General features: G+C 40.0%; 1 protein-coding gene across 1 annotated transcript in view; it reads right to left on the bottom strand.

Moving 5' to 3' along the window:
* The window catches only part of MRPL3 (mitochondrial ribosomal protein L3), a 34488-nt gene extending 24854 nt beyond the window's left edge, over nucleotides 1-9634 (bottom strand). The window contains exons 1-4 of the mRNA XM_083376496.1: nucleotides 9363-9634; nucleotides 6231-6412; nucleotides 5809-5900; nucleotides 4683-4781 (exon numbers count right to left, since the gene is read on the bottom strand). Coding sequence (XP_083232622.1) covers nucleotides 4683-4781; nucleotides 5809-5900; nucleotides 6231-6412; nucleotides 9363-9475 — 486 coding nt within the window. The 5' untranslated portion in view covers nucleotides 9476-9634. The remainder of the gene's footprint in view (nucleotides 1-4682; nucleotides 4782-5808; nucleotides 5901-6230; nucleotides 6413-9362) is intronic.
* Between the last annotated feature and the right edge of the window lie 3336 nt (nucleotides 9635-12970).

The raw sequence follows: 12970 nt of genomic DNA, 5'->3' as shown, positions 1-12970 counted from the left end.
AAATAAGAAAAGGCACAAGACAAGGATGTCCACTATCTCCATTGTTATTTATCTTAACTTTGGAAGTTTTAAAAGAAATATTAGAAAAGACCCAGAAATTAAAGGACTGGAAATAAAAGGTGACTTATAAATTGCAAGCATTTGCAGATGATCTGGTGTTCATCCTAGAAGAACCTTTAGAGATGATTCCTAAATTATTGGAAAAGATAGAACAGTTTGGAGAGTTAGCAGGACTGACGATAAACGGAGAAAAAGCTAAAATGATAGTTAAAATTCTTACAGATAAAAAAATGTTAAAAAAAATAGAATTACAAATAGTCAAAAAGGTTAAATACTTGGAAATATATCTAACAGCAAGATGTTCAACGTTAAAAGAAGATAACTATATAAAATTACTGAATCAAATAAAATTTGATCTGGGAAAAACTTGCAACTGTCGATACCAGGAAAAATTGCTACGGTGAAAGTAAATATATTACCAAAAATATTTTTATTCCAAACGATGCCTATAAAACTAGAGAAAATTTTGTTTGAAGACTTAAATTCCCTAATTTTGACATTTATTTGGCAAGGAAAGAAAGCTAGAATTAAACTGAAAATGTTACAAGAAGATAAGGAAAATGGAGGTTTTGACTTGCCAGAGGACAGGAAGGCCTGGAGGAATGTTGTCTATGGGGTTGCGATGGGTCGGACACGACTTCATAACTAACAACAACAAAAAATTACTAAGATGGGAAAAAATAAAATGTAAAATATACTTGAAAATTCCAGGATGGCTTTCAACATGGAAGCATTTGTACATTCAAATTTAGTCAGTTTCTAGAAAATGTGGACATATAAAGATATTCTAAATTCTGAATGGAATTTAAAATCTAAACAACAGATGGAAATTCAGGGTATTGATCTACCATGGTGGGCATATTTACAAATGCAAGTGAGATACGATAAAGATGTTAAATTGTATGGATTTTATACAGAGCAGACCTTGTTTGAGCAGATATTATTAACCTCTGATGAGAAATTAATTAAGAAAATGTATAACTTTTTATTGAATTTGAAAATGTAAAATGAACAAGAAACAAAGATAACATGGGTAAGAATTTTGGATACAGTATAGATTTAGAGAAATGGCAAAACATGTGGGAAAGAAATTATAAATTGACAATGTCAACCTCTTACAAAGAAAACCTGTATAAAATGTTTCATAGATGGCACTTGCCACCAGTAAGATTAGCAAAAATGTTTAAAAATATGTCAGATAGATGTTGGAAATGTAAACACAAGCCAGGTACTTATTATCGTGTTTGGTGGACATTTGTTAAAGCAAAGGGATATTGGACAAAAATACATACTTGGCTAGAAAAGATTTGGGAAAACATAATTATTTTTTATTAGGTATAATGCCAGAAAAGATTGATAAACAAAGTATATATTTGATTTTACATGTGATAAAAGTACCCAAGGCGTGATCAAGTGACAAGGGAAGCTACTATGGTTGCAACCACAAAGACCCATTGTCAGTCCTTCTTGTTCAGTATTGCCATAACTGAATGAGTGGTTGTTCAGTGAGGATTAGCTGTAAAAATAACAATTTGGAATGGATTTCAAATCTGGAGATCTCAAGCATGTAGTACATACACGTTTTCTGAGCTAATGTTTAATCATCAGTCAAAATAAACAAAACACTATGAAAAAACCTATTAGTGTTGGCAAACCTATGGCATGTGTGCCACAGGCAGAATACAGAGCCCCTCTATGGGCACGCGCATCATCGCCCCAGTCCTAGGCCTTCAGTTCCGTCCATGAGCAACCACATCAATACCTGCGCAGGGTAAGGTTGCCACCCCCGCCTCCCCAAGAGTTTTTTTTTTTTTTACTAACCTGCCTTTCAGCTGCATTCCGTTTCTCCGTTTGCTTCTCAGCCTTCACCGCGTGTTTGTGGGACTATCGGTAAAAAAAAAGTTCCATCAGACTTTCTAACATCTCGCAAGATCTCAAGAAGTTAGAAAGTCTGATGGAACTTTTTTTTTAACCGATAGTCTCACAAACACGCAACAAAGGCTAAGAAGCAAACAGAGAAATGGAATGCAGCTGAAAGGCAAGTTAGTAAAAAAAACATTTGGGGGAGGTGAGGGTATCTGGGCGGGGGTAGCAACCTTACCCTGCATTGTGGCGGAAGGGTGTGGCGCATGCCCTTTTCATGCCAGGCCAGCCCTGGCAGCCCCAGGGCAACCGTGCTGGGTTGCTGTAGGCAGGGTATTGAGGTGAGGGGTGGCAGGCCGACCAAATCAGCAGGTGGGGAGAGAGTGCGCTGAAGTCAGTAGGGCCATTGGCAAGAGCAACATGTCTGAGTGGAAAGCGGCTTCCGAACAAGTGGGGCAGGTAAGAAAAGAAATCCTCGTTCCCCCAGAAATTGCCTTTTTTTCCTTACCTGACTTCCAGCCCCGTGCCATTTCTCCTTCGCAATCCGCTGCCGCCGTGTGCAAGGAAACAAAGAAAGGTTTGTTTGGGGGAAAAAAGGCCAATCAATCAATTCTCATTTTGCGACCTTTCATGAGAAGTTGGAATTGATTGTTTTTTCCCTGAAAAAAATTTCGTTTCCTTGCACCCGGCGGTGACGGCAGATTGCGAAGGAAAAACGGCACAGGGCTGGAAGTCAGGTAAGGAAAAAAAGGCAATTTCTGGGGGGAGCAAGGATTTTTTTCTTACCTGCCCCACCTGTTCCGAGGCTGCTTTCCCCTCAGAAGCGTTGCTTTTGCCAATGGCCTGACTACCCACTTCAGTGCCCGCCCTCCCCAAGCCTTCGGCACTCCACCTGGCTTTGTAGGCACAGCTGCGAAGTTCTCTTCTCTGTCAGAGAAGAGAACTTCACAACTCTGCCTACAGAGCCACCAAACTGTAGCTGAATGGGCAGGTGAGCGGGAAACCGGCTCTACTTGTTCCACAGCAGCAGCAATGGGAACAATACATGAGGTGGCAAACAGCTTCACCACGCCGAAACCAGCCATATGATGCCTCCTTCCCAGTACCGCTGCCATGAGGTGCTCCTCTGGCTCCTGGGAGTTGTGCTGGCGTCCTTCATGCCGGACAGCCTTCGCGGTGTTTCTGGAAAGATTTGTGATGTGGGTGGATGCAATGTGCAAGGTGGCAAATGGCCATGGCCGGAGGCAAATAGCCATGTTGTGCCAAAACTGGCCGTTTGCCACCTCCTGCCCAGTGCCCCTGCCATGAGTTCGTGGAATAAGCCGGGCGGCAGTAAGAAACCGGTATACTGGTTCCTTACCTCTGCTTACCTTGTTCCGCGGCCTCATGGAACACCATTGGGTGCGACGCACAAGGCAAATGGCCACAGCTGGTGCAAACAGCCACATCACGCCGAAACCAGCCGTTTGCCGCCTCCTGCCCAGTGCCACTGCCATGAGGCGCCCCTCTGGCTCCTGGGAGTTATGCTGGCATCCTTCATGTCGAGCCTCCTTTGCAGTGAGTTTCAGAAAAGATTTGCGACGTGGATAGGTGTGACGCACAAGGCGGAAAATGGCTGCAGTTGGCAGCAAACAGCCACCTTGCACTGAAACTGGCCGTTTGCCACCTTCTGCCCAATGCCGCTGCCATGAGGCCATGGAACAAGCCGGGAGGTGGTTAAGAAACTGGTATACCGGTTTCTTACCTCCGCCTGGCTTGTTCCACAGTATGGCAGCAGCATTGGTTGTGGCAAATGGCTGTGGCTGGCAGCAAACAGCCACCTTGTGCTAAAACTGAGGGGCCAGCAGGCTGTTGCTGCTGATGGACACAGTTGGCCCCCATGCGCTCGCTGTGTGCGGGGGCTGATGGTGTCGTCAGCAGCTGCCCCGGCCACTGCCTTGTCTTGCCTTGCAGCAATGGCACCCCTGCCCTGCCGTTGCCTTGCCTTTCTCACCCCATTGGATGAGCCTCCTGCCCACCGTCCCACCCGCCAGAGACCCCCTGGATCTCACCCAACCATGCCCAGCCCCCACAGGTGTCCCTCCCCATGAGCAATATCGAGGTGGCCACGCCCATCCAGTTTGACGTGACCACCGCAGCCATGCCCATCCAATGGGCTACACCCATCTAATGGGCTATGCCCACCTGGCACCTGGCGATACATAAGTGGGTTTGGGATCGCTGCTGATGGACACAGTTGGCCCCCATGCACTCGCTGTGTGTGGGGGGCTGATGGTGTCGTCAGCAGCTGCCCCGGCCACTGCCTCGTCTTACCTTGCGGCAATGGCACCCCTGCCCTGCCGTTGCCTCACCTTTCTCACCCCATTGGATGAGCCTCCTGCCCACCGTCCCACCCGCCAGAGACCCCCTGGATTTCATCCAACCATGCCCAGCTCCCACAGGTGTCCCTCCCCACGAGCAATATCGAGGTGGCCACGCCCATCGTTTGACGTGACCACTGCAGCCATGCCCATCCAATGGGCTACACCCATCTAATGGGCTATGCCCACCTGGCACCTGGTGATACATAAGTGGGTTTGGGATCGCAGTTTGGGCACTCAGTCTCTAAAAGGTTCTTAAATAAGTTTCCTTAAAAAGACAAAAACAAAAAAGGCAGTCTTCTAAATTTTTCTGACATCTTCTTTCTAAAAATGCATTCCGTTGGAGCGTGCAATAAAAACTGATGTCCCACTTCAAAAGGAAAAATAAGCCAGACTTACATGAAACTCAGACACATTTTTCCCTCCAACAGTTAAACTCGGAGTTTTTCCATCAACTTCTTCTTTGGGTGTGTATTTTAAAACATGGCAGTCTTGAACCTACAAGAAATGATTCAGAGTTATCACATATTAGTTTCTGTACATGAAGTAATCCCAGTGTATGGCTTATACCGAGAAAAAGACATTTAGCTTTAACCTTAAACTTTTATTTTTTTTCTTTTTGGCTTCAACAATCTGTTTTACATCTAATTGAAGATGATAAGAAGTGAGATTCTATTCTGGTATGTTTATGTGCACACAGCTTTATTTATTTATATGACTGCCATATTGAGTGCATAATTCTGGACAGCAAACAATTCTAAAATCATCATAAAGACCTTTCAACCAATTAAAATAATCCCAAAAAAAAAGAAATAAACTTGAGGCACCATACAGTGTTTCCATGAAAAGATACACATATTTTTTATTTTATTTATTTGTACACCAGCTTTATTATTTTTACAAATAACTCAAGGTGAAGAACATATCCAACAGACTTCCTTCTTTCATTTTCCCCACAACAACAACCCTGTGAAGTAGTTTGGGTTAAGAGAGTGACTGGCCCAAAGTCACCCACTGGCTAAGGCAGGACTTAAGCTGATGATCGCCTGCTTTCTAACAAGATGCCTTAAGCACTAGACCAAATGTCTGGGAGGAAAACCAGGCTTCAACAGTCTTCTGGAAGATAAAGAAGGTTGGGACCCTCTAAATTTGTTAAATCCCACTTCAGAGAAGATGCTGTTTTCTTTTTTGAAAATTCATGAATATTATAGTGTTTCTAAGTGGAAACCAAGCTGGAACTATCAGGCAGCATATATTAGCACACTGTGAACAAACATCACCAGCATTTCAGCTTTTAAGCAAATCCAGCCACCCTCTATTCTAAAAATACTGCTTTATTTGGTTGGGTAAGTATTATTACTTTTTATCATTCTATTGATTGTATTTTTACTGATCACTGATCAAAATAAAGTTCTCTTTCTGAATTTATTTTTTGCCACCTGGACTAAGATTTTGTATTGAAATGTTTATGTGAAGAGCAATACATAACAAATTAAATATAACTATTATGTATTCTCTGCCCTACCTGAAGCATTGTGACAGGTATTTTTTCACCCTGCTTGGTCCATAATGGCATCATCCCCAACTTTACTGCAATAAGACCGACTCTTTTAGAACCTGTGAATAAAAGAATAAAACAATCCTTTCTTAAATTTCAAGCCTACTGCAGTTCACAAAGCCATGGCAGATTAATTCTTAAACTAATTCACAGCATGTACAGATTCTACAAACATCTTGCAACACATTTAGCAATTTATTTAGGTGGCAGCTACTACTATCTGATAGATAGACTTGGATATTAGGTATTTGCTGAAATAATTATTTGACTTTTTATATAATAATTGGCTTAGACTTTCACCAATTACTGTAAAATATATATTAAAGTAGAGGTAAAAGAACAGAATCATATCCAGAATAACTGTTTACTTTATCTCTTTGTATACCAACCTGGCTCCCATGGGTGCAGAGGCCAAGGCTCATCTTTCAGAGGGTTAAGTTTACTAGCAGTCTGAGCTTTATATTCTTCTGTTGAAAGTTTCTTAAGGAACTCAACATTTTCTTCTGAAAGATGCTCATCCCACCATGTGCTGTTGTAAATAATATGCCGAACTGTGACCAACCACAGACCCCTACCAAAGAGAAGAAAAATGAATTCAGAAAAATGCATGCTTGCATTTTCAAACTTCCAGTATAATAATCTTGACTTGGTTTCTTGCCCAACCTACCAATAATAAAGAAAGGTTCAGGAAATAATTATCATAATACATGACTAGGAAACTTTTGCAGTCTGTACCCTAAAAGAAAAAATATATAACTGGAGAGGGTTAGGTTCCCAGAGCATTATCAGTTGAAATGCACAAAATGCACAACATTTTTAGATCAAAGGCAGCTCCTAGATTTTGACTGAAATACTAGAGCAGTTGTATTTTTCAGAAGCATCTTGCCATTGGCTCTTTCTTAGAAGGAAAAAAAGTGACTAGTTCAAGGTTACCCATTGGCTTGATGCCTGAGGCAGGACTAGAACACTTGGTCTCCTGGTTTCTAGCCACTACACCAAACTGGCATATCCAGTAGGTTATGGAGCAATTTGTAATTATTTGTTTGTGACTTGAGGATACAATCCTAATGCTGGTGTAAAAATAAATATTTTGGAAGGAAGGAAGGGGGAGGTAAATCATTATTCAAGACTGGGAAAAAGAGTAATTGAAATCCACAGTTTAAGAATTATTGTGCAGGGAGCTACACTCCAAAAAGGAAGCTGGATTAGGAAAAAAAATAACGTAAAATATAGATCTAATTCTATGTAAATTAATTTGAATTATAACAAAGTAAAAATAAATATAGGCATTTAAATTTTACATTAATATTTCTTCATCACTCTAGCAGTCATAAATGTTTGGAACCATTTGATCCCAGGAGGTCTTAGATGCATGCATCTTTTGATCATATGAACTGAGCAACATTCATTATTAATAATACATTCAACTGACAATCTTGGAATAAAACCAGAAGTAGCAAATTCATAATTGCTAAACATGTAGATACTGTAAATACAATCTTAAAACACTACGTTGTATCATTTCATGAAATTTGATGGCAGGAAGAAATTTGATATAATACAAATTTGATGTATCTTATTAATGAACTCTTGCGTTAGAATTCTCAGTACATGGACAATGCCACAATTGGGAAATGGGGAATTAGGGTCCTTAATTCAATCTGCTGCAGATCTGAAACCTGAGAATGAAGTGGTCTACAAAGAGAAAGCATGTAAAAGTGAAGAAAGCCAGTTTGGTATACTGTAGTAGTTAAAGGAAACAGACTAGAAACCAGGAGAAACCAAAAACCAGTCAGCAGACAGTGAATGAAAGGTATGTAGTTGTTCACACTTCACACATAAGCAACTGGAGTGAAATGAAATGAATGGCAAGAGCTAAACCCGATAGCTCTATGTGAGGCAGTATAAAACAGAAATTATATTTCTGAATCATAACCAAAAAGTGGAGGTTGCTTTCATGGTGAACTGAGAGAAGTTGTAGTGGAGGATGACACTACCCTCAGGAATCAGTTAGGAACTGTATTTGTGCTGGAACAAACTGTCTAATTCTCTTCCCTCTCTTCTCATTTTTATTCTCTCTCTCTCTCTCTCTCTCTCTCTCTCTCTCTCAGTGTGTGTGTGTGTATGTGTGTGTGTATGTGCGCACACTTTGGAATTAGTCTTCTTTGCTTGGACAAGTCCCTGATTATTATTATTATTATTATTATTATTATTATTATTATTATTATTATTATTATTATTTGCAACATTTTCAGAATTGCAACTGCCATCTTCTTAGAGTTGAAAGAGAGTGACTGGCCCAAAGTCATCCAACCAGTTTTTAGGCCTACAAGAGGCTCAGAATTCAGAATTTCCTGGGTTTTAGGCTAATAATTTAACCACATCATCAAACTGGCTCTCATTATTTTTTTAAATAATGTGATGGAACTATTAGAATAGGGAATGGATGTATTTAAAAAACAAATGGAAGTAACAAGAGTTACTCCTATAGCCTAACTGACTGAAATAGTCATTAAAAGAAAGAACTGCTTCAGGATTCACCATGTAAATACAGTCCAGACAGAATATCAGGTCCTCCGTGGAAGAAAAAGGATTTCTTAAGCCAGCTTCATTCCAAGCCACTTACCCGTGGGTTTCTGGTAACTTAAGGTTACAAGCATGGAAAAACTTTTAATGAGAGATACAGTATGAGATTAAAAAATAGAGAAGTTGAAGCATAGAAAAGATCCAGCCATGCTGGTATAAACTTAAGTCTTTGAAATATATATGTTTGATCAAGATGTATGTATGTATGTATGTATGTATGTATGTATGTATGTATGAAGATCAAGTGTATAGTACAATTATACTGAGAAACCCTTGTCCCATTTCGATTAATAGTGGGAGAAATTTATATGGGGTGAAAGTTTAGGCTGCATTATTCATAAATTGAAATTATATAACTTTCCCCACTTGTCTGCATCAAGAATATATCTTTTTATTAAATCATCCCATGCTGCTAACTCCTACAGCGAGCAACAGGGATACATGTGCAAACCTGGTTAAGGGTGCTAATTTCCTCGATTCAGTTTCCAACTACCCATATTCTGCACATCCTTAACACACACTCTTCCAAATTCTTTTACTCTCTCACGAATACTATCCCAGCGAAAATGGGGATCACAGAAAGGAGAAAAGAGGAAAATTAATTTGATAGCATTATAGGAAACATTATGGGGAAATACTACTGACCCTGAAGGACCGATGACCCAACACTGTTCTATACTTTAATTTGAATATTAAAACTGTCCCCCAGTATGACTCACGTGCAGCTCCTGGAGGTAGAAAGCTTTAACCCAAACAATCATGCGTAGAGACGAGTGATTAGTATTGGATTTTTACTTTTCTTATTAAGTGAAAGGGAAACCAAGCGGCGGCGGGGGGGGGAAAGCTATTTGCACACAAAATAGTACCTACCGTAAAAAGAATTATACGTGTAGCATAACAAAAGTCTCCTTCGCCCCATCCCGCCGCAGACTTACCGCCGTCTAAATCCAACTTCCGCAGCCTCCGCTGCCCCGGGAACTGAATTAACGAGGACTCCAGGTACCAACCGCCGCAACCCTACACGACACAGCAGGCCAACTCCCGACATGATTCCACACCAAATAACCAGTCGAAACAGCGCTCAACCGAGAAACTCTTTCCCGCTCAGTCCCCGTTCCTAAGTTCCGGAAATATTTCGTTCCTACTTACTCCACTTTCAGAGGAAATGGTATTGCTTATACTTAGTTCATAGAATCACAGAGGCCAGAGAGCCCGCTACATCTCGGGGGAGTGGGGGGGGGGGTAAAATATAGTTTGGGTCAGATTAGTGGCCTCTACCGAATGAAACTCGTCACTGCATGAAAGGCGGTATTCGTGCATTCAGCTCTGCTTTCAAAAGGGATTTTACAGGAAAGCTAGGAGACGTTGAGGCGTTTTAACATTTTGGGGTTACCCTCCCCCCCAAAAAAAAAACAATACAAAAAGGGAACGAGCTTCTCTCCGCGGGCTAATACAGGAGGTCTCTACTCTTATATCACTTTATAATCCATTTGAAACACTTTGCTGTTAGGACCCTTTCCCACTTTTGAAAAATACGGAGGACACCAAAAGAATTTTTGTTTGTTTGGGTTGTATTTATTGTATTTAAAATTAAAATCGACACATTTGTATTTATTGAATAATATAAAATGACAATATTAAACCCATAGTAACATAAAATACTTTTCATAAAAACTATTTTAACAAAAAATAAGTATGGTATTGTTTTAAAATTTTGCAAATATCTTTAATATCTGGCAATTTTATTTATTTATTTACTTTTATAAAGGTTGTATTGATTTTTTTAAAATAATCTTAGTGCCTAGTGTACAGCGTGTTGTTTTGGTTCATAATTGTTTTGGGAAAAATATACAATCAATAGTTAATTAACAGTCAATAATAACTTTTATATTTCCATAATTTGCATATTAATTAATAATATATTTCCTTGATCTTATCTTCTCCCAGTAGTATCTGCTTCTTCAACATTAAACAAATATAATTTTTGATATTTGATATTTTCCATATATAAATTAAATATAAGCATTTTATAAGCATTTTATTTCATACTCTGGTGTGAGTCACTCCTCCTGAGATGTGGCCCTGGGGCTCAGTTGGGTTTCTAACTGGTGTATCTCTCTCCTACCTGCGTAGCAGCAGCCCTGCCCAAGCTCCTCGACATCCTCTCTGGGTTGGCGGTTGAGTTCCCCAGACTTATGGTTCTGGGGGACTTCAACCTGCCATCCCTGGGAGGTTCATTGGGGTTGGCTTGGGAGTTTATAGCCTCCATGACGGCCATGGACCTGACCCAAGTAATTCAGGGCCCGACTCGTGGGGGGGGTGTCACATGCTCAATCTTATTTTTTTATCTGGATGGTGGCTTGATGATCTGGGAGGGGGATTTCCAGTTATTACACCCCTGTCATGGACCGATCATCATCTCCTGCGGCTGGCCTTCCGTTTCACCCCCCCGTCGTGGGGTTACAGAACTGACTAGGTAGTTCCGCCCCAGGCGCCTAATGGACCCTGAACGGTTCCAGGTGGTGCTTGGATCTGTACTTGCCATCTTCGCTCACAGCCCAGTCGATGCCTTAGTGGAAGCCTGGGAAAGGGCAGCCACGGAGGCACTTGACCGTGTTGTTCCCATGCGCCCTTGTCTTGGCGCAGATCCTGGCGGGCTCCATGGTTTTCTGTGGAGCTCCGGGAGATGAAGCGTCGGAGATGGAGCCTAGAGAGCTGTTGGAGATCCAGCCGGTCTGAGTCTGACTGATTGCAGTTAAGAACCTTTACGAGGTCTTTTTTTTTATTAAAAAGTTTTACAAACATTTTTAAATACAAAAAACTCCCTCCTCCCCTTCTGATCCTCTTTCCATCTTGCATGTAACTGCCCATACTGGAACCAAGTTTGTACAATCTTTTCTTCTTTTAAAATATTATATGGCTTTAATTGCCATATATTCCTTTCTAAACTTAAGATTTGCTTATATGTAGTCTCATCATGTTTAAATCCCACATTTATATTTTCTATTGCATGTTTAGGTATTGTCCAAATTGGTATCTTATAATTTAACTTATGTCTATACTTTTTCCAAACTCGCAACAGAGCATACCTTAATATATGTATCTTAAACACGTTATCCACCTTTTTATCATATAATAGATATGCATGCCAACCAAATAACAAATCATGACCCTCAAGATTTAATAATCTCCCTTGTGTTAAATTAAACCAGTCACTTATCGATGACAAAGCAGCAGCCTCATAGTATAATTTCAAATTAGGCTTTTTAAGACCACCTCTTTCACGCGTATCTTGTATTATCTTAAATTTAACTCGTGGCTTTTTCCCTGCCCAAACAAATTTATTAATACCTTTTTGCCATTCCTCCAAATTTAAATCCTTTTTAAGTATAGGTATCATTTGAAACAGAAATAAAAATTTTGGCAAAACATTCATTTTCACTGGTGCAATTCATCCCAATAAAGATAATTGTAATTTCTTCCAACTATCTAATTCTTTTTGTGTTTTTACCCATAACATTTCATAATTATTCTTATATAACTTCACATTTGAAGCTGACAGATAAACCCCCAAATATTTAATCTTTTTAACTATTTCAAATCCCGTTAACTCTTCTAAAGCAACCTTTTGTTCTATAGTCATATTCTTAGACAGTATTTTAGTTTTTTGTGTATTTATCTTAAATCCAGAAACTTTCCCATATAACATTATTATCTCCATCAATTCCACAACTGAGTAAACCGGTTGAGTTACTGTAATAACCAGGTCGTCTGCAAACGCCCTCAATCTATAATACTGATCTCTTATTTGGATTCCCTTAATTTTGTTTGAATCTCGTATTTTAATCAGTAATATTTCCAATGTTAAGACAAACAATAAAGGTGACAACGGACACCCCTGTCTTGTACCCTTTTCAATATTACATGTTTCTGTTAAACTATTATTTACTATTATACGAGCTGTTTGCTTCTGATATATTGCTCTAATAGGTTGTAAAAATTTTCCCCAAAACTCCATTTTCTCCAATACTTTCACCAAAAATTGCCAATCCAGTTTTTTTATTTTTTATTTTAATCCCATTTATATCCCGCCCTTCTCCGAAGACTCAGGGCGGCTTACAATCTAAGCACAAATCAAATGTGCTTAGCAATAGCCTTCATTCTATGTATATGCCTGCTTATTAGGGCTTTCGGGGGGCCCCCAAGCGGCATAATTACAAAGTCAGCTTATTGCCCCCAACAATCTGGGTCCTCATTTTACCTACCTCGGAAGGATGGAAGGCTGAGTCAACCTTGAGCCTGGTGGGATGCGAACCTGCAATAATTGCAGGCAGCTGGTGTTACTTAAGGAGGCATTAGCCCACTACTCCACCAAGTTGATCAAAGGCTTTTTCAGCATCCAAAAAGATCAGCACTGTGGGGACCTGATTATTTCTTTCCAAGAATTCCAATAAATCTACAATATGTCTCACATTATTCTTCATTTGTCTGCCACTTATAAATCCAGTTTGATCACTATGAATCACTTGCTGCATTACCTTCA

This window comes from Vipera ursinii, assembly GCF_947247035.1.
Source record: "Vipera ursinii genome assembly, chromosome: Z".
Taxonomy (NCBI): domain Eukaryota; kingdom Metazoa; phylum Chordata; class Lepidosauria; order Squamata; family Viperidae; genus Vipera; species Vipera ursinii.
The sequence above is the reverse complement of the archived record's forward strand: the minus strand, read 5'-3'. Positions and strand labels throughout refer to the sequence as shown.